The sequence below is a fragment of the Carya illinoinensis genome, chromosome 16 (genome assembly GCF_018687715.1).
Source record: "Carya illinoinensis cultivar Pawnee chromosome 16, C.illinoinensisPawnee_v1, whole genome shotgun sequence".
NCBI lineage: Eukaryota > Viridiplantae > Streptophyta > Magnoliopsida > Fagales > Juglandaceae > Carya > Carya illinoinensis.
This window is the reverse complement of record NC_056767.1, coordinates 9,057,214-9,079,458: the sequence shown is the minus strand read 5'-3', so window position 1 is coordinate 9,079,458 and position 22,245 is coordinate 9,057,214. Positions and strand designations below refer to the sequence as shown.

Genomic DNA, 22,245 nt, shown 5'->3' with positions numbered 1-22,245 from the left:
AAATTAAATTTTAGACCACGGGACCTACGTACCTGATCAATAAGTGATCTAACTCAGGAGGGTTAGATATAATCGAGAGAGGTGACCAAAATTTTAAACATTTTTTTAAGGATATAATTTCCAAAAAGAGAAATGCTACTATGCCACCTCAATTATAACACTCACTGTGTTCCATTTATGTGGCACCACCACTTGGTTAGGGGTGAGCATTGATTTAGTCGGTGTCAGATTTCCCTAAATCCAACTCTGACTCTAACTTGGTCAGAGTTCAAATCCCAACTCCAACTTTGACTCCAACTTGGGTAAGCTCCAATCCGACTCTGACTTGTCGAAGTAAAATCGGATTTAGACTTTTAGCTTTAGGCTTCTTTTTTTTAGTTTCATATTTAGTCCATTTAAAAAAGAATTAAAAATTAATAATAAATCATTCACTAGTATTTAACTTATTTTTATACTAGACTTATATTATAGTATTACATATTATTATATTATACTAGTGTCTAACTTATTTCTACACTAGACTTATTTCTAATGTTTAATTACATATTATTATATTTTTGTAAATTGGTATTACGTGTTATTAACTTATTATACTATACTTATTAGTTATTTATATTTTGGTGTCTAATTTATTTCTACACAAGATTTATAATATAATGTCTAATTACATGTTATTATAAATTAGTATTATATGTTATTATACTAATATCTAACTTATTTATAACTTAATTTATACTAGACTTTCGAGTGTCTAATTCCATGTTATTATACTTTAGTATATTAGTATATGTATTATGAACTTATTATATTAGACTTATTTAAATATTAGTATCTAACTTATTTCTATACTTGATTATGTATGGTAGTAATACTATGATGTTTAAATATATTAAATTATCATTAGTCTATTTAGATTATAGTATAATTATATTATTTTATAATAATAGCTCATATTAGTATATTATTAAATTTAGCTATATAATAGCACTCCCAATGGTTTATATATTCTATCCTTTAAAATACATCATCAAAACTTACTTTTTCTATTTTACATACTGACTTTTACAATATAAAATACACCAGCTTATCTATTTTTTCTTCATATCATTTAAATATTATACATTTTAATCTTTTTTATTCATTTCAAATATTTTCTCTAACTACTAATGATATCCTCATATCTTTTGATATTTATAGTATCTCCTCATATACAATGTCATATAATTATATTCTATTTTAAATTAATTCAAATTTATAAGTTAAACTAAAATATAAATTAATTCAAAAAATAAAAAGAAGAGATTATATAATAAAAATATTATCAAAATATATTAAAAGAATATCAATTCTCAATAATTTTTTAAAATATTCTCAAAAAATGCCTGCATTTATTATTAACAATATCAAAACTTTTACATGCATGCTTAAAAAAAAAAAAACTTTTACATGCATAAAAGTTGAATGGACTATAAATGAAGTGCTAGAGAGTAGATGAGAGATAAGAGAGTGGGGCCACCGCAAAAGTAATAAAATGGTTCAAATGAAAATAAGATAAAAATGAAAGAGAATGAAATGAGAGAGAAATAATATAAAAAATGTTTAGATGAATGGACAGTAATATTTATATATAGAGGATTTACTGTAGTTGAATGTAAAATAGAAATAGAATAGATGATCAAATGGAATGGACATTTGGCTATCTTTTTTTATATTTTATAGAAATTTATATTTAACAAAATCCATTGTGAGTGTGCTCTTATAGTTATATAACTATATTAGTACATAACATAAAACATAGATAAATACATATTTTTATAACATATATACAATATCAGAGTTGGAGTTAGAAGACAAAGTGGAGCATAAAGTCAGAGTAGGTCCAACAACACCTCTGACTCCGACTAAAAATTAAAAAAGAAATTTGACTCCGACTTTATTTTATCGAAATTAAAATAAAGCCGGATTGAGAGCCAGATTTTCAAATTTATGCTTAGTGCCATGTGACTTACTAAAAACATAAAAAATAAAAATAAAATGGTATCCGGAAACACAAAAAGGCAAAAACTAAAACCCAAGTTTCCTCTACTCTTTTTATGTTTATGTTTTTAATTTTTTTTCAATAAGCCACTTAGCACCATATATATAGTGGTAACACATCAATTGAGCAAAGTTAGCAGTATAATTGGGGTGATATAGCACCATTATTCTTCCAAAAAATTGTTGTTAGGCTTATTAATTGGGGAGACGTAGCAGCATCGTAGTACCTGAACATGATGTGTACAGTTAGTTGTAAAGAAATTACCTGAATTTCTCATTATATGGGTTAGGAACTTCGAAGAGAAAAATGAAAAATATAATTAATAATGTATGATACAAAGTCTACGCATTTCGGTAACGTACCTATATTTATAGAATTGAAGATAATTTTATTTCTAATAATGAGAAAAGAGGTCAAGCGGGTGTACAAGAATATAATACAAATAAGAGTCGGCTTTAGAACTAAACTTTGATTGAAAAACTATCAAAAATTTTATTATAAGAAAAGAATTTTATTATATATTGTCATTTTTATATATTTTTAGATATTTTATATATTAATATGATTGGTTAAAATAATTATTTTATATTAAAAAAATAATATAATTAATTATATTAATAAAATTCATAAAAAATACGCAACTATATATAAAATTATTAATAAATAAAACCAAACTTCACGATTTAAAAACAGAAAAAAATCAAAGGAAAATTCTTCCATTTTATACAGCTAGCACTCTATTAATGCTCAAGTAATTTCAATGCTGACGCACATATTTAAACTTCTTCACGCAATTATTAAGGATGTGCATTGCATGACACCATCAAAGTCTACCTGGCATATTCTTAAGTAATGCCAGGTATGACTTTAAGTTGTCGTTTTGTATAATATTTTTTTTTATAAAAATTGAGTTTTATTAAAAAAATATTTATTTTTTATATTATTTCATGATGGGATGTACGGACCACGGTCTACCCATAAACCAGATCCATTAATGCCAGGTATGACTTTAAGTTAGTTGTTCTCGTTTTGTAGATATTTTATTTTGAGTTTTGTTATATATAAATATAATTACATATTAATTTATATATTAATATTGATTTATTCATATTTAAAATTTAAATTAATATTATTTTTAATAAAATTTACTTTTTGACTAATCACATCATATTAATACACAGATTAAGATATAATTGTGTTTGTAATTATATTTTTCTTTTTATTTTTCTTATAAAAAATTGAATTTTACTAAAAAATATTTATTTTTTATATTATTTCATGGTGGGATCTACGGACCACGGTCTACCTATAAATTAGATCCAGTAGTAATTATTAGGCAATAGGTGATATGGGTGATATATAAGGTTATATTTTGAAAGAATTAAGATCAATTTTATATTTAAGATTCTTAGTGATTATTATAAATCATAAAGTCTTCATCATGATATATCCATTTACTTTTTATTCCATATCTTACGGATTTAAGGAGTTCGGTTCAAACCGAAAAAATAATGCGATTGAATCGGATTGAACTACTATATATATATTTTAAAAATATTTTTAATAATTTAATATATTATTTTATATAATAATTATATAAGTTAATGATGTAATTTTCATCTTTAATCTAATTTATTATCATTGATTGTATAAAATATTTTTTAATGAATTAGTTATATAATCCACATGAATAATTCACTTAATTTTAATTTAGTAATTTAAATAAATATTTTTATTAATTTATTTGATAAAAAGAGAAGAAAAAAATTAAAAAAAAAATTAAGCAGAACCAACTGGACCAATCCCTATGAATGTTCAGTCTGGTCCAGACCGATTTACACGGTACCCCTAGGCATATCTCTCACCCGGCCCCCAACATTTTTTTTTATGGGTATAAAGTGATGCGTCTTGGCAATATTGGAACTCTCACTCCAGTCAATATGTGGCGAAGTTATTTTTTTTTTTTTTTAAATGAACGTCACCATTTTATTTCTCAAGCAAACTGATTACAAAGAGTCATTTAAGACAACATGCTTAATACAATCAGGAGTAAACTCGAGATAAAAAACATCTTCAACACTGTTAAGGGCATCATTGGCTAGCAAATGAGCAGCCATATTAGCATTCCTCTTTATGTGTTCAATACTCCAATTTGTGAAAGAATTCAGTACAGTTTTTGCATCTTTAAGGATTAGGCTAGCTTGGCTCCAGTCCATTGCTAAGTTTTGCATTTTGAGAACAACCTACAATGAGTCTCATTCAAGCACTAGATCAATAAATCCACTTTCCTAACAGAATTGGATAGCTACCACCATGGCATAAGCCTCAGCTATTAGGGGCGATAGTTTTTGCTTCCTGTTGGCCCTCACTGACCCTAGCACCATGCCATGGTAGTCTCTGATTATGGCTCCAATACTTGTCACTCCCAACGAGTCATTTCAAGTTGCATCCCAGTTTAGTTTAAATTTTTCTACTGGAGATTTTCTACATTTCTGCACTTTGTTAGGACAAATAACTACAAAGGGCGTCACATCCTTGGTCTTGGCAAGGTGAAAGAGTCTCAGATCCTCTTTGGCCTTAACTATAATTGAGTTAGGATGTCTAAATTCCTTACCCTACACAAGCTCATTTCTTCTATTCCATGAGTCTTGCATGCAAATCAGCCATTTCAAGTTCATCTTTTGGTAGTTTTATTGTCAATTGCTTCCCAATATCTTTAAACAGGTCGCATTGTAGGGACATCTTCATAATTTTGATACTGGTTTGGCCCCACACATCTTTTGCAACATTGCATCCCCATAATGCATGCCTGAAGTTTCTCTTTCAAGTTGACAAATTGGGCATACATTCTGTTCACTCAGTTTTCTCCTCTGCATATTGCCAAAAGTAGGGAGAGCCTCATTACATGCCCTCCAAAGAGAACTTCTAACTGCATTGGGAACCTACAGTTTCCACAAGGATTTTTAGATATCACTATGAGCATGGTCAATCGAGGTCCCACCTTTTTCGAGTGAGAGAGTTTGCCTGTGTAAGTGGTAAGCACTTTTAACTGAAAACATACCATTGTTAGTACCTCCCTAAATAAGTCTATCATCTTTGTTGCCGAAACTGATAGGGATGGCTTTGATGAGGTCCACCTCCTGTTGAGAGAACCATTTGTTGAGTATCGTTCATCCCATCTCTTCAACACAGGATCCATCAGATCTGATACCCATTCTACCTTATTATCCCCATATCTTCTGTTTATTGTTGCCAATGAAGTAGACCTAGGTAACCACCTCTCCTTCCATATCCTAACTTTATGCCCATTGCCAATCCTCCACAGCAGACCATCTTTCAGTAATTTCACCCCAGTTATCATGCTTCTCCAAGCCAAAGATGATCTATAGCTCAGATTAGCATCCAACAAATTTTCTAGGGGAAAATACTTCTGTTTTAGCATTTGAGTAGTAAGTGAGGTGAGTCTTTGCATTGCAAAGGGACGTCTCTTGGACGTGGTCCGAAGAGAGTATCAATCATAGAGGAAGAACTACACAAGCTATGTGAAGGTTTCATGTTAACAAATTAGGAATCTGCCTCTGTGAGGGTGGAAAAGGACGTGGTAAATCTTCTTGCTGCAAAAGGGAGAAGATGTCTCCTTATGATGATCAATGCTGATAGGATGGTAAATAGAGAGGTGTTCAGAACAACCATGTCAAAAGTCTGGAGACCTAAGGGATGGATTCAATTCAAGGACGAGGGGGACAATAGGGTGCTGATGGAGTTTCAGCACGAACATGACAAAACAAAGGTCCTGAATGGGAGGTAATGGCCTTTCGACAGGAGTCTGGTGTGTCTTCAGGAGATCGATGGTCACGTTCCGATAAAGGAGATAGTTTTTACCAAGGAATCTGGGTGCAAGCTCATGAAATGCCAATGGCATGCATGACAAAGGAAGTGGGAGTGAGTTGTTTTCTGGAATGGAAAAGATTTATGAAGTGGAAACATACGAAGGGGGATGTGGATGGGGAGTATCCTGAGAGCTAAGGTCGAGGTGGACATCACCAAACCACTGATTCAAGGAAGGTTTTTAACTATTGATAAAGTTCGGCGATGGATTCCATTTAAGTATGAATGCCTTCCTTCTTTCTCCTTTGCCTGCGGTTTGATTAAACATATGATCCATTGCCTTGGTACTGGCTGTTACAACAAACAGGAAGAGTGTAACCAATATAGCACTTGGCTTAGGGCTATTCCTACAAAGTCCAATGGTTCTGATGCTAAGCGTTAAGGTGGTGAGATGAACTAGAAATCTCATCACGACAAACATGCGGGCAGCTTAGGGATGAAGACAAAAGTGGAAACTCAGGAAGTAGGCATTGAATGTGAGTCCAGGGTTTGCATGCCAAAAAAGCCACAACGTGACTTGGAAAACCAAAGCAAGATAGAGGTGTAGGATGAAATCCTTTCAGACAAGGCCCTAGATGGGAAAAAGGTGAACTCATCTTTCCTCGTCCCGATGGAGACTAGTAGGGAGCCAAAGCCAATAGAAAGGAAAGTGGTCCCAATGTGGTTACTTGATATATTGATATGTGAAGCATATTTCAAAATCTTATTAATACATTCTCACTTTTTGCAGAAGAATACTTTTTACATTTAAGAGCTTGGGTTAAAATAAATCCCAACACCAAGTTTGCCTAAAAAATGACTATAATGTTTAAAAAATTCTAATCTCGGCCTAGTGTGTGAAGTATACATAGTAAAATGCTTACATGATATCAATTGATATGAAAGATAAATTTTATAGTTTAAATTTTATAAATTAAATCTTATCATTTAAATGATGTGGATGCTGTGAACTCTACGTACTGACTTGATGAAAATTATATATAGATCTAGTTATACATGAATCCCTATTTGGGGACTACTCATACAAGTTCATGCAATTATGTTTAAAAAAAATTTAAAATTACAATAATATCTTTTTTAAAATAATATTTTTTCTCTTTTTACCCTCATTTATCAATAGGATTTCATACACAGCCCCCCACTCAAGACTATAAATAAAATTTCTCATATAGATCAGTAGCTCTAATATTTATACGAGCAACAATAAATTGATCCGTAAAGTCCACTATATATATGAATAAGCACTCTCTCTTTCCACTTAACACCCATAATAATAATTAGGACAAGAAAGAAAAGTATCAATGTTGTCTAAATTTAGGTAATCCAGCTAGCCTTACCCATGTCCAAGGCTGGTAATTAAAACGCTTCTTAAGGATAAAAACCTAAATTTCTTTGTATCATGAGGTCTACAATCATGCACATTCCCAGATTCATGACAAAAAGTTGAATGACTCTACGCTAAATGAAAACCATGCATGGAATACTTTCCTTCTTTGGCACTCATGCTGGCCCAAAACTTCTTAAATTTTTTGGAAACGTACGTACAAATGTATAAAAAATAAAAACACCCAATTTTTGGCCGAATTTACGTACAAAGTTGAAGCGTACTTCCCACGTAGTTCCAGGGATGATGAGAGGAATCAAACGTGGGCATGTTTTATGATCAATATCCCATGCATGCATGAATGAATGACAGAGATTTCTTATCTGGCTATAGAAGTTCTTATCCAAGACATGAATATGCATGGCTTTTAAACCTACGTACCTATATAAGGCTATAAATATAAGATGTTGATAGACCAAATTTTCCAGAGCAGAAACTTTGATCTTCCTTGCAAATTACCTAAATTAAGCAGCTAGCCTTCCTTTGCTAGCTTTTGCAATTCATGATCATCACTTCATAATGGAAAAACCGCCATTAATGACTATCTCTCAAGTACCACAGCCCTCAACTAATTACAGGAACTTGATCACCATTCTAAGCATTGATGGGGGTGGCATCAGGGGGATCATCCCTGCAACTATACTAGCTTTTCTTGAATCACAACTTCAGGTATACACTTTTGTTTTTATTGAAGTGAGCTGGATAGTCTAGCCGCAAATAAATTACACAAAAAGAATCTCACAAACTGATATGGTATGGTGTGATTCATCAGATTAGCAATTTACTTTTATTATAAAATAAATCTAATAGATTACATGAAATTACGTTAATTTGTGATATTATTTTTATTTAATCTCTTTGTGACTCATGTAACACTAGTGCTCTATTCATAAACATATATATATATATATATATATATATATATATATATATATATATCAACATACATACATGGATGCAGCTACTATATATACCGCCTGAAGTATACCAATGCCCAGTTTTTTTTTCTTTTTTAATTTTCTTTTCACATTTTTTTAATCAATTTCTTAATCATTAAATAAAAAAATATATACCAATACACTTAAAATCTCTTTATTAATTCCTGAGTAAAAAAAAAGGTTAGTGGTACACTGTAGCGGTACAAATGGGGCGGCATAGCAGCATTTTCCTACATATATATATATATATATGTATATCTATATATCTATATACGTTAGCTAGCTTTCAAGATATTATGATAGATCTTGGACTGGATGTGAGTAATATTATATTTGCAAGCTGCCGGCTTAAAATTTTAAATTTTTCTTGAAAATCGATTCCTGTCATGTCGCGTGCAATTTGGAAGGTATGTATAATATGTCCTTTTATACTGATTTGCAAGTAAAATGATCAGATCTTACGCATAAAACTAATCGACATGAGGAACAAAACTGTAAGTTTATCACAGCCATCATGTATATATCCAGAGCAGAAGTTAATAATATTGTCACCACTAATTAGCTAGTTTTGATGCAACAATATCTGGCCTTATATGTTGTGCAGGAAATAGATGGTGATCAGGATGCCAGACTTTCAGACTACTTTGACATCATTTCAGGAACAAGCACAGGAGGGCTTGTAACCGCCATGTTAACTGCTCCAGATGAAAATAACCGTCCTCTTTTTGCTGCTAAGGATGTCAGGCCCTTCTATCTTGAACACTGTCCTCGAATTTTCCCACAGGAGAGGTAATCTCTTTGATATTTAATTAGCTATAGAGTACTACTGTTTATTCTTCTATAAAATGCTATATACAAATTTAAAGTATACAAGTCTCGTGTATTTAGTTTGAAAAAAAAAAGATTTATTATGAAAGCTGTGGTAATTTTTTCACATGAGTATCTTATTTTCTCTACTTTTTTTTACACAAAGCGCGTGGAACTTGCATATTTTAAGACTCCTGTATATATCATTTCCTAACAACTTTATGTATAATATTCTGTGCATGGATTCATGAATTAATTAAGCTTAATTTGCATATCCTGATGAACAGTTAAATATTAGCAAGGGAGAATTTAATGGTTTTTTGATAACAGGGGCTTGTTTGGAGCAATTAGAAAAGTGTTTAGGTCGTTGAGAGGACCGAAGTATGATGGGAAATACCTTCACAGGATTTTAAGGAAGAAATTAGGAGAAATTCGACTGCGTGACACTTTGACAAATGTTGTCATTCCAACTTTTGATATCAAATATATGCAGCCAACCATTTTCACATCGTATGAGGTATGTAGATCCCTTGTATCTATCTCTTTTCGAATTGTCAACTGAATTTCTTAAATAAAGACTATCGAAAATCTCACTTCAGGAGTAGTAGTACTCCAACGCTTGCAATAGCCAGAAACCATAACAAAACCTAACCCCCACTATGTTTCTCTTTGGGAAATAAAAAACAGGTATATATAATATTCAAGGTACAAAAATTAAGACATTTACATTGAACATTAATTTCTTAATAAAAAAAAAGCCATTATTAATATATAATTTCTTTGAATCCACAAGTATCTTTAAAAAAATAATCTAATTTTAAGTTAGTGACGTGGATGTAGATGCATTTACATAATTTACGCGGTAACATTTGATTTGTAAGATTTAAATTTTAAAATTTATCTCTCAAATTAAATTATATTATGTAAATACTTTATTATGCGTGCTCTACACACTAGCTTGATAATATAATTTTTCTAAATATTAATATTCATATATTCAAAAATAAATAATCTTATAAGAGACAGCAAATTCTAACTTAATTTCATGCAGGCCAAAAAGGACTCCCGTTTGAATGCTCGACTTTCTGACATATGTATCGGCACTTCAGCAGCTCCAACTTACCTTCCTGCCCACTATTTCAAGAACCAAGATTGTGAAGGCTCGAATATTTGTGAATTCAATCTTATAGATGGTGGTGTTGCTGCAAACAATCCGGTATATATAATAATTAATAGAGTTGTGCTATCCATATCTTTTATACGTATTGAGTGATAGTTTCATTTTATTAGCCTTTTTTTTTTTTAATTTGAATTTCAAATTTTGGATTTTAAAATTCTAACATTTCCAGTAACTAACACATCAGCACGTATGGTTTTGTAAGTAAAAATATAAGTATAGATAGCATTTTTCTAATTAATATTATCACACAAATGATTTATTTATATATTTATTTGTCTTGTGGATATTGTATATATGTGGGCTAGGCGTTACTAGCGATAAACGAAGTGACCAAACAGATCTTTGATGCAAATCCTGATTTCTTCCCAATTAAACCCATGGATTATGGTCGCTTTCTGATAATCTCAGTAGGCACAGGCTCAAGAAAGATAGAAAAAAAATATAACGCAAAAATGGCTGCAAAGTGGGGAACTCTGGATTGGTTACTTCATGATGGTTCAGTTCCTTTATTGGATGTGTTTACTCAAGCAAGTGCAGATATGGTTGATTTGCATCTTGCTGTGGTTTTCCAAGCTTTTCATTCTGAAAGCAATTACCTTAGAATCCAAGTAAGAAATTCCTTAATTTTAGTACTATTCTCTAGTTTTTGAATAAAACATTGAAGTTATTAATGATTGTTTTTATGAAATGACTGGCTAGGATTACACATTGACTGGGACAGAAGCTTCTGTTGATGTGTCTACAAAGAAAAACTTGGACAAACTTGTGGGCATTGGGGAAGAATTGTTGAAGAAACCAGTTTCAAGGGTGAATTTGAAGAATGGTGTGTCAGAAACAGTCGAAAATGGTGGCACAAATGAGGAGGCTTTGAGAAAGTATGGAAAAATATGTTTGTTTGCGCATACTTTTGTGACTTTGTCACTGCATGTGTTCAATGGATTTCACGTACATGATTTATAACATTTCTAATGTGTACATTAAACTCTTTTTACAGGTTTGCAAAAATACTGTCACAAGAAAGGAAGTCTCGAGGGGGAAAATCAATATAACAAATGGAAAAGCTGAACGTTTGATTCAGATGACTTTTCAAAGTCAGGCTACATCTCAAATCTCCATATGTAGTTGAAGATTTGTGCATTTATGTTTTAAATGAGTAATGTTGTAAATTAACACTAACATAACAAGATAATGAAGAACGCTAAGTCCTTGGTAAGGTTCTAAAGTCTCGTTATCAATTCCTGTGTATTAGAAAGCGTCAAATTAAGATGTTTTTATATAGAAAGACCACTATATATAGATATATAGGAAAATGAACCTTTTTAGCTGCTCCTGCATTATTTTAGCCCCACTATTGGAGGTGTCCCTGTTGCCCTTTTGAAATATCCTTCCATTTCTCTCACACCAGATACAGTACTATAAATTACCATTAAATAATCTGAGTCAGCCACTAATTAAGGGAAAGCTTTTACATTTGAACCTAGTGCAGTACTCAAGATCAATGGGCAAGGGAAAATTTGGTGGCCATGGCCAATTAATGCTTCAAGGTTTTACACTCTGCTTGATCCAGTACATAGGAAGAAGCACTTCATGTTTTGAAAAAGCCATAATAATTTGAGAAATCATTACCAGGGGAACTCAACTAAGAAAGCTTAATATTGATCTAGGCAATACCTATTAAGTTTAAGATCATATTCTTCCATGACCAAGAGTACTAAGTACCTCGAAAGCGCCTTTTCTAGAAAAAAATATCTCATCTAACCAAACCAAACTAGCTAATCGGTCACTACTGGTGCAAGTGATCCATACATATTTCAGTATATATATATATAGTCGTCTTACCCCCACACTTCCAAGCTTCTAATACCCAGAACTCCTTTCTTTGATTAGAAGCATACCGCTTCAACGCCACTCGGACCTAGAGCTAATAGGCACACCTCCATAGAAGGAGCAAAGGATTTGTTGTACTTGATTGATCATAGCTTTTGGAAAGTGGAAGAATAAATAGGCCGGCAAGACTAATACACTTATATGGCAAAGAGAATGCAACTTATTTACTGGAGTTTATGATGAGTACTAAACATAATGAGCACACCCTTCAAAATCTTTTAAATGTTCAATTTCTGGTCCTATCATTAGGAATAATAGCTTCAAAAAAACTTGTAGAGAACTCTATTAGACAGAGTAGAATTTCACATTTGTGTGGTTCTGGTCTGATAAATGAAACTGAAGTAATATTCCTATTCAATACTGCTATGATCACAGCTCAAGAACATTGAACGGAGATGTGTCTTCTGCTGATATTTCTCCCAAGAAGAATCCAGAAAACCTTTCGAGCGTTGCAGAAGGATCAGAAAGAAACCAGTTTCCAGGTTAATCTTGTGTTCTGCAGAGCAAATTGCCTCTATTAATCTTGTGTTCCATAAGAGAATTAAATACATAGAGATTGATTGTCACTTCATTCATAATAAGATACTAAGTGGTGATATTTCTCCACATTTTGTAAAGTTTGCTGATTAACACATCAGATTTCTCCACATACTAAGAGGGCATGGTTATACATGGTGTAACTTGTGAGGGTATAAATGTCAATTGCATGTAGTGTGTATATATATATATATATGATGGTACATCATTGAATAAAGTAAATATTTGTACCATATGTTTCTACCGTGGTTGTCATTGTTTCTATTATTTGTTCTAAATGTTGCTTATTTGTTTCAATATATGCTCAGGAGGATCTGTCGCTAATTTTGTTATTTTTTTACTATATAGCTTACCCGCACAATAATCATGCATGTCTAGCATGCAGCCACCATGGGTAGAAATTAAAGTAGTCAATTCATCAGTTTGTGCAGGCAAATTTTGCAGTAGAGTATACGTTTCTTCACAGTTTACTTTATTGGAGGCCACTTTTTTATTAATTTTGCAACGTGAAAGAAATTGCAAAACAAACCAGGCCAATATTCTTGACCATTTATGTAATTCAGTTACCATCCTCGAGCTTCATTCTGTGGAACTGGTGTAGCAATTTAAAGAACAGTGAAAACTAAATTTAAAATCAGACCAAGTTAATACTTTAATATGATATAAATGTTATCAAGTGTGTTAATCACAGCCACAGAAAGTTGTAGACAGGTGCTGCTAAATGCTCCTAAGAAGAAAACCTTAAGTAAAAAACATCCAACATAAACTACTGATCATGCTGCAGTTCTGTCGGTGTTCACCAGTACTTGGTTATTTTTCCAATCAATTAATGGTTAGGAATGTCTCACAGTTCTGCTGGTTTTGTATGAGACCAATAGAATGATCAAGTCTCTTAACATTTCCTTGTGCATGAAGCTAGCAGATTGAAATGTCAACCATGTTGGAATTTATGCAGACATTGTACTTGACCGGTACTCCTTTGTTGAATACTCAATTCCTAACAAGTACCTTATCCTTTTGCTCGAAAAATCGGAATCAAGTTATCCTCAAACCAATTTACTTTTCAATGTTATCACCCTCCTTTGGTTGCTGGAGGTGCAGCCTTTCGCGAATCAAAATTAACGTGTCAAAAATGGTGGTTTGATTATCTTGTCATATTTGAATGTGGAATTCATTGCATGTGATCTAGGGAAAAGAAAGTTCAGGATAATGCTAAACTAAGGATCAGTAGCCACGAATTGATAGGTTGATTAACTTGAGGGTAAACAATCAAAATGGCATAAGTGTTAGGCCTAATGCATAATTAGACACCTGTTTGGCCTGTATGGTTCTAGCTACTCATGCATGCTTTATGCTCAACTACAATTCTTCTCAAGCCCCAACTACAAGTCTCCTCTCTGCACGAGCATACTGTGGGCTGTGGCCAAATTAAAGCATATGGGACCATTTCTATGCTAAAGCAAGAGGGTATATTGTATTCATGAACTTTTCAATTAATTTTCCCATTGATTTATGACCTCAAGTGTGGTACAATTTTAACACTATCCAAGGAAGCATGCAAAAGTTGGGTCAAAGTTGAAACACATTCATTGAATGACTCTCTTTTGGGGTTTGGTCCAATCCAATGACGCGGTTGAATCTTGAAAATTCAGAGGATTCTGGACCATATATACCCCTAATCCTATCAAAGAATGGATCAGGATCTCAACTTACCACTTTTAAGCAAGCAGCTGCCTCTTGAAAGAATTCACAGTTTCTTTACAAGTCTCGAAAACACCCTCCCCCTCCTTATCTCTCTGTCCCTCGATCTCCCTTATCCCTAATGGAAGCAAAACGTATTGTACCCCTACAGCCACCCACTTATGGAAATGTAATCACTGTTCTCAGCATTGATGGCGGAGGAATAAGAGGGCTTATCCCAGGAACCATCCTTGATTTCTTAGAATCTGAGCTTCAGGTTAGATATATACAGTAATATAATGTTTCATGCCATGAGAATTCTGCATCCAATGTATCCTTATTACATTTTTATTCACTTTTCAAGCATGCACTGTGTGTGTGTGTGTGTGTGCGCAGAATGTTTCAGCATATGCATGTATGTAATCTTCTATCATTTACACTGAATTTTTTGTGCATGGTGCAGAAGCTGGACGGGGAAGATGCAAGAATCGCAGATTATTTTGATGTGATTGCAGGAACAAGCACAGGCGGCCTTGTAACTGCCATGCTAACTGCTCCAAATGAAAAGAACAGACCTGTCTTTGCTGCTAAGGATATCAAGGACTTCTACTTAAACAATTGCCCTAAAATATTCCCACAAAACAAGTAAATTTAGAACTCATTTGAGATGAAACTATACTTTTCATGGGGACAAAGCTTTCCTATTTTATTATTAGCCTGATTTTTAGTTACTAAAACGAGTTATGCACTTTTTTCCAAAATTGCAGATGTCCGCTATTTCCACTTACTACAAAGATCCTCAAAGCCCTTTCGGGACCCAAGTACGATGGGAAGTATCTGCATAACCTTGTTAGGGAAAAACTGGGAAGTACAAGAATGCATCAGACTTTGACTAATGTTGTCATCCCAACATTTGATCTCAGGCGACTGCAGCCAACCATCTTCTCTAGCTATGAGGTTGAATATCATCTTCTCTTCAAATAGAATCTTCAAGACTGATTATTAGAGACTCGATCTAGCTTTTCTTATCCTCTAAATTAGGAAGTGATTGCAAATGATGGAGTACTAAGATTCACTTTGGTTTCCTTCTTTTATGCACCAGGTAAAAAAAAACCCAAGCTTAAATGCCCTACTGTCAGATGTATGCATCGCAACCTCAGCTGCACCAACATATCTTCCACCTTATTACTTTGAAACCACAGACCCAGAAGGGAACGTCAGAGAATTCAACCTTACAGATGGTGGGGTTGCTGCTAATAATCCGGTATCTTTCAAGCTGTTTCAGATTCTACATAATACCATTAATAGTAATTTTAGCATGTTTTTTTTCCCCTGAGAAAAATATAATGCAAACTGGTGTTAACCTGCTAAATTGGTGTCTTTTCCAGGCTTTACTTGCCATTGGTGAAGTGACAAAGGAGATCCTTAGAGGAAGTCCCGACTTCTTCCCTATAAAACCGATGGACTATGGCCGGTTTTTGGTCATATCATTAGGAACTGGCTCGCGTAAAGACGAAGAGAAATACAAAGCTCGTGATGCAGCCAAGTGGGGCATACTAGATTGGTTAACCAGAGGTGGTTCCACCCCAATAATTGATGTATTTTCTCAAGCAAGTGCAGATATGGTTGACGTCCATCTCTCTGAGGTTTTCCAAGCCCTTCATTCTGAGCAAAGCTATCTGCGGATTCAGGTATATATATGGATATCATGTTTATTCAAATCCATATTTCCATGACAAGTAGGCATGTTTTTATGCACTCGATTAACATGCGCATGTTTAATATTTGAATCAAAATAATGCAGGACGATGCATTGAGTGGGGTAGTATCTTCTGTGGACGTTGCCACAACGAAGAACTTGGATGATCTTGTCAAAGTTGGAGAAGAATTGCTGAAAAAACGAGTCTCTAGGGTGAATCTGGATACTGGCCTCTTTGAACCTTCAAATAGTGAAACAAATGCAGAGGCTCTCGTAAGGTATATTATAGTTGAAAATAATATGTACAGTCTAGAGTGTATGCAAATCTTCTTAAAAGAATAGATAAACTTGAGACCTTGTCAGCATAAAAAAAATTAATTTTGGAAAGGTGGACTTTACCTTTTTTTCAATGAAAGTTCGTTTGATAACACAATTGTTCAAAATTATTTTTAGCTATTTTCTTCTCAAACATCAAAATAAATACTTTTTAATATCAAATTTTTAAATTTTTTATCTAATAATTACAATTTTCTCGAACTCCCGAACAAAATATAAAAATTAATACTACTTTTTCAAATTTTCAAACAAAAATTATATTATAAAATTATATTCATATAAGTTTTTAATTTTATAATATTTCCATTCAATTTTTTCTTTATAATTTCTCAAAATCAAATAAAATATTTTAAATTAAACCATTTTACAACTATTCTAATATCCAAATGAGTCTTGAGAGTTTACAAAATTTATACATTAATCTAAGATTGTATCTAGCTAGCATAACTCTTTAATTTATATATATTAAACCTTTTTTTTTTGGAGTTTCTTTTTCACATTAAGATACATAATAATGGGAAGCATAAAATATGTCTTCGCTGCAGGTTTGCAAAACTTCTTTCCCAAGAGAGGCATCTTCGACATGCAAGGTCTCCCGTTGGATAAACTGAAAGTCATAATCATCACAAATGATGATGTTAATTTTTACTAGGGTTTTGGCTTCCCTGTTCCTCTCGTTTCTGCCCTCCCAGTCAAACTTTCACAGTGTCAACGCGTGCATGCTCACCAAACCAGCAGTGGATTGTTCTTTCACCAACCTATAATAAACGCTAACAACAGCTATACGGCCTTCCAGTACTAGAAACATCTTTTATATATGTTTTAAGCACCCACGATTAATCGAGAGCTTAGAACATATATATTTTCAGATGTTTTAATTATATATCAATGTGTGTCTCAATTTATATTGTTCCTTAATTTGGGTTTAATTCTTGTATTTCTTTTTTCAAATATCAATGGTTCTGTTTGTCTCGAATATTGTTTATGAAAGTGTTAGCTTTAATTTCTTGGTTTATGTATTCCATTTGTCCGATTGGATCAAATGGATGGTTCTGAATTCCTTAACTTAGCCTCTTGTTTGGTTGCTAAGAAAGGAAAAAAATTAATAAAGCGATTTATTACACATTGTGAGCTTTGGCCTTTGATGGATTATTGTTTTTAGATCTTCTTTTTTATTTTTATTTTCGTTTTCATGATTTGATAAGTCTTGTGATTCCTTCCAAACAATCATTTAGAAATAAACTTATTATATTTCTATATCTAAAATTAATGTATGATTGATATATAGGCCGGATCGAGAGCCTATATATTTATAGTTGAATGAGCTAGCTAGCTAGGTTTAAATTACAAATAATACAATAAATACTAATCTGTCAATAATAATGCTAATTGATCAATAATAATTAGAAGAACTAACCTAATTATTGTAGAGAGCAATAATTATAACCATAACATGAAATATATATTAATTCTATAACAAATTATATATATATATATATATATATATATATATATATATATATATATGCACGTAATTATATATATTCTAACACAACCAAAGGGTGATCAAGTTTCTCAAAATAAAACTAAAAGCTCAAAAGTCTCCTCATTAAACTTGCAGACTCAATCTAGTTAGAGAAATGATATTTATATTGTACGTAATTGTGCAAACGTCGCGCAATCTCTTTAAAAAAATGAGTAAATACAGGATCACTACAAGAAATATGGGTTTTCCCCAAGGGGGGATTCGTGGGGAAAAAGCGTTTTTTTGTGAGTAAAATGATTTTCCCACAAATTTGACCCGTGGGACTCTCGTGGCGTATAATTCATCTCAAAAAGTAATATTTTCTATGATGATTGTAATTGTTGGGGAGTAAATGTGATTAGTCTCGGAATATTCCGTGTGAAAAGACTTTATTTCTCATCACAAAAGCTGATTTAATTTCTAACAATCTCGTTGGTAAAAGAGATAATTCCACCAGAGCAACTTGTGGCTAAAGGAGTAATTCATATCATAGCAACTCGTATGTAAAGGTATTTCTTCCACCAGACCAACTCATGGGTAATGGAGCAAGTCCCACCATAGCAACTCGTGGGTAGAGGTAGGGGTGAAAACTAACTTCATCGGCGCGGTTTTTGGGTAAAACCGATGCCGACCAACGAGATGAGATTCGCCGGAGCAACCGACCGTAACCGGTCAATGGGGAGGAGGAAAACCTTCTGTATCTACTCCGGCGGTTCACGGTCGATTCTCGGTTCCTCTAGCGGAGCTGGTGCTCAGAGAGAGTGTAGAGAGAGAGAGAGTTACAGAGGAGAGAGAGAGGGGCTATGAAACCCAAGTGAATCGGGGAAGAAGAAGAAGAAGAAGGAAGAAGGAGATCAAAAAGACGCCGTTTGGTTTTAAATCCAACGGTGTCGTTCTACTTATTTTTTTTTTCATTTATCATAGATAAAATGATGCTGTTTGCTTTAATACAAACGGTGTCGTTTACATGTGTTTTAATCATAACTGATAGCATCAAACGACGCCGTTCCACTTAAGTTTAAGTGGAATGGCGTCGTTTTATGTAGGTTTAAATTAAAAAAAAAATATATGTATATGTTGTCGGCCGGTTCAGGGGTTTGAGTCGGCCTCAAACCGCGACTGAACCGATGAACGTCGGTTTTGTCCATTTTCTGTTGCCCGCCGACCGGTTCCCTGGTGGTTCCAGCCAGTTCCTGACTCCGGCGGCCGGTCTGTGTCGGTCATGACCGGTTTGTCGGTTTCTTGTACACCCCTAGGTAGAGGTATTTCTTCCACCAGAGCAACTTGTGGGTAAAGGAGCAAGTACCACTAGAAGATTTTGTGGGTATAAGTATTAGCCACTCCTAAATTGGTGGAAAATAAGTCCTGTTTGAAATATATCCCTTGCCCATTACCCATGATAGTGACGGTGGGAATTACTTACTTAATTCCCATGAGTCTATCTTGTGGCAAACATGTCGAATATGGATGCATAAATTAGATTTTTCCCACAAAAGTTCACCCATAGGAAATAGTTATTTCCATGGTTTACCCCTGTAGGAAATGTGTATAAAATAAAACTTGCAGGACTTTTTTCCCACAACCATGTTCCAATTTCTGGTAGTCAATGTATATTGATTCCCACAATTCATGTTACCTATGAGGTGATTGAGATAGCCAGCAAAATTAGAATAAATTGTCTCACAACCATATAACATAATTCCCATATATATATATATATATATATATATATTTACAACATTCAGGAACGTTCCCATATTCTTTGAAGGAAATGGAAATAGATTAATGTGAACTGTGTGGGAAGGAGAAGAGGGTCATCAGCATGATTACAACTACTTTGTTTGTAAACCCATATAACAACTATAGTTCTACATGTATAGACTTTCAGGTTCAACTTCCTCCAAATTAAATCTCCTGATAGCTTAATTTCCTTCATGTATGAGATTATCGGGGTTGATCTCACCAATTGACATGAGGCACCAGCTTATCCTACTGCCTCTTTATGTCAAAAAATTCCCACTGGCTGAATGAAAAAGACTTGAAAAGAGTGCTTACATGATGTTATGATTTTTATTAAAATGCAACTGACTCAACCTAACTTCAACGAAGGACAAGAAATCTTGACTATCCAGATAGATTAATTAGTGTTATGATTGGTCATTTTCAATATTTCACCCAGGGATCTATATGAAAAAAAAATAAAAAAAAAACTAATTTTAATTAATTAAGAGTAGACTCCAATTTTTTCAAAACGTTACATGACGGTTGTGTACTATAACTGTACGTAGAATTACTATCTAGTTAATTATATCTTACCTTTATCATTAATATATATATATATATAATAGCACGAATTGAACTTTAATAAGACCAAAACAATGTATTCAGCCAAAAAAGATTCATGCATGACGAAAAATATGGTGCGGGGAGAACTTGCACGGAAAGGATGCTACGTTAGAAAAAAATAAAATAAAAAAGAACTTGGCTACTATACATAAAAATAGACATCGTGAGATCTAGTACTTGTATATTACACATGATCTCTCTTCGAATTATTAAAAGTATATATATTATAATATATATAATTCTGTCCTTTATCAGTTTGGAATTTTATCCCCATGGACGCTGAATATATAATTCTGTACTCAGCTCTTTAACATCCAAAGAATTGGAAAATTTTGTGGTGGGTTGGAACCGTGAAAACGATTTCGATTATATATAAATCTTTAGACTTAATCTAAGAGCCAATAGTCAATGCGACTGTCGCATATGATTTCAAGATCACTACTACGTACGTACCGATCAAGTTGTTGTTGATGATAAGTATATACATTAATGTATGGGTTTCCATTTTCCACAACAACCCAATAGTATGCAGTACAACTGGTACCTATCATAGGACCTACTAAAATTAAATGCTGATAATTACTGAAAGAGGGGAAAAAAATAAAAATAAAAGTTAAATCTTATTAATTAATGTTGATTTATAATAAGAAATGCTAGATACAATCTGTATTATACAAATATCGTGATCTCAATATTTCCTTCAAAAAAAAAAAAATACTATTCGTTATGAAAAAATTAATCTTTTTTTATATAGTTCTTATATTTCTTTTTTTTTTTTTTTTTTTTTAAAGAGAATGCACAATGATGATATATATTCTCTATAACTATATAAATCATTTTTTTATATATAACTAAATTATATAATTTTTAATTAGTATATTAATGCATTTTAATTTTATTATTTAAGAACCTCAATTTTCACTAAATAAATTAAAAACTCAGAAATAATTAATTATGTTTTTCAAATTCTTGACTAGTGTAAAAAAATGACTTGGCATATTAAATTTTTATGTAACAAAAGTACACTGGAATGAAATTTCTTGACATAATTTCTTTAACTATTTTTTAGAATTAAATATTTGTTATTTAACAGATGGAATGATCATTAATTATTTAGCTAATTCCTTATATCGTTTGAAAATGACCCATAGTTGTAAATCTTTTTTTTTTTTTAACTTTATGTGTATATTTAATTAGTAAAAACTCGAAGAAGTTTGATTCTAATTAGTTCAACTAATATTCTGGAATTGCACGAGACAATTGGCTGATCATGTTTGATCTCTGGACTTGGACTTAATTGAAAAGGACTGATATCTACTGGTCAAGTTAGATTGCGATTGCTACCAATTTTTGTTTTCGTAATTATTTTAATAATTTGTACCATGCTTTGCCGTTTTCAATCAATTCCAATCTGCCCTAACTAGCTAATCTGTGTTTTTTGTTTCCTCATTCAGTCATGATTCGTGTGGCTCTACGATCCAACAGGGAGCCATCACCCGAAGCCATCCTTTTTGAACTAAAAAGATATCAAGTTAATTAAAAAATTCAATTAATGAGAAAAGTGAGTGACATCTCCGCCTGTAAATTATATATAACTCGATCTATGAATTTAATATGAATATGATATAAAATAAATTAATTAATTAGATTTGATATAAATTTGTTTGGGTCAAATAGATTGACTCAATAAGATACGATTAACAAAGATGTTAATTGCAAGCTGTCAACCCATGAAATCCATGACAATCAACCTTTATAACATGAACAAATTCTATATTTAAATTTTATAAATATATTAATATTAATGTTTGACTACGTTATATCTCAAACTATTAAAGTTTTTTTTTGTTAATATGTAATTTTATTTTCTGAAAATATTAGTTTTCTTATATATTTTTTATTTGAATATTTATAATAAAATATTTTATTATGAGTTCAATTGTAATTGTGAATTATTTATATAGCTATCTTTATATTGTATATGAAATTATATTAATTAG

The 22,245-nt window shown here is 32.4% G+C and overlaps 2 protein-coding genes across 4 annotated transcripts; both read left to right on the top strand.

The window, feature by feature from the left end:
- Nucleotides 1–7,729: 7,729 nt before the first annotated feature.
- Nucleotides 7,730–11,335, top strand: LOC122299684 (patatin-like protein 2). Of its 3 annotated transcripts, XM_043110097.1 has the most exons (7): nucleotides 7,730–7,979; nucleotides 8,853–9,037; nucleotides 9,386–9,572; nucleotides 10,107–10,271; nucleotides 10,541–10,843; nucleotides 10,935–11,110; nucleotides 11,230–11,335. In XM_043110097.1, exons 1-7 carry the CDS (start codon nucleotides 7,830–7,832, stop codon nucleotides 11,282–11,284), a joined length of 1,221 nt encoding a protein of 406 aa, XP_042966031.1. In that variant the 5' UTR covers nucleotides 7,730–7,829; the 3' UTR covers nucleotides 11,285–11,335. The 3 variants fall into 3 exon arrangements, with proteins under 3 accessions (XP_042966031.1, XP_042966032.1, XP_042966033.1); XM_043110098.1 differs by lacking the exon at nucleotides 10,107–10,271; XM_043110099.1 differs by lacking the exon at nucleotides 10,541–10,843.
- Nucleotides 11,336–14,346: 3,011 nt separating this feature from the next.
- Nucleotides 14,347–17,516, top strand: LOC122298451 (patatin-like protein 2). The gene is made up of 7 exons (XM_043108189.1): nucleotides 14,347–14,616; nucleotides 14,803–14,984; nucleotides 15,107–15,296; nucleotides 15,442–15,603; nucleotides 15,728–16,030; nucleotides 16,144–16,316; nucleotides 16,920–17,516. Exons 1-7 carry the CDS (start codon nucleotides 14,482–14,484, stop codon nucleotides 16,978–16,980), a joined length of 1,206 nt encoding a protein of 401 aa, XP_042964123.1. The 5' UTR covers nucleotides 14,347–14,481; the 3' UTR covers nucleotides 16,981–17,516.
- Nucleotides 17,517–22,245: the final 4,729 nt, after the last annotated feature.

What these genes read in the sequence shown, in the direction of transcription:
- LOC122299684 (XM_043110097.1), top strand. Translation starts at nt 7,830, where the DNA reads ATGGAAAAACCGCCATTAATGACTATCTCTCAAGTACCACAGCCCTCA. An exon ending in TTCTTGAATCACAACTTCAG is followed by an intron (nt 7,980 to 8,852) that starts GTATACACTTTT and finishes TATGTTGTGCAG; the next exon opens with GAAATAGATGGTGATCAGGA. An exon ending in GTGTTGCTGCAAACAATCCG is followed by an intron (nt 10,272 to 10,540) that starts GTATATATAATA and finishes TATGTGGGCTAG; the next exon opens with GCGTTACTAGCGATAAACGA.
- LOC122298451 (XM_043108189.1), top strand. Translation starts at nt 14,482, where the DNA reads ATGGAAGCAAAACGTATTGTACCCCTACAGCCACCCACTTATGGAAAT. An exon ending in GGGTTGCTGCTAATAATCCG is followed by an intron (nt 15,604 to 15,727) that starts GTATCTTTCAAG and finishes TGTCTTTTCCAG; the next exon opens with GCTTTACTTGCCATTGGTGA. An exon ending in AATGCAGAGGCTCTCGTAAG is followed by an intron (nt 16,317 to 16,919) that starts GTATATTATAGT and finishes TCTTCGCTGCAG; the next exon opens with GTTTGCAAAACTTCTTTCCC.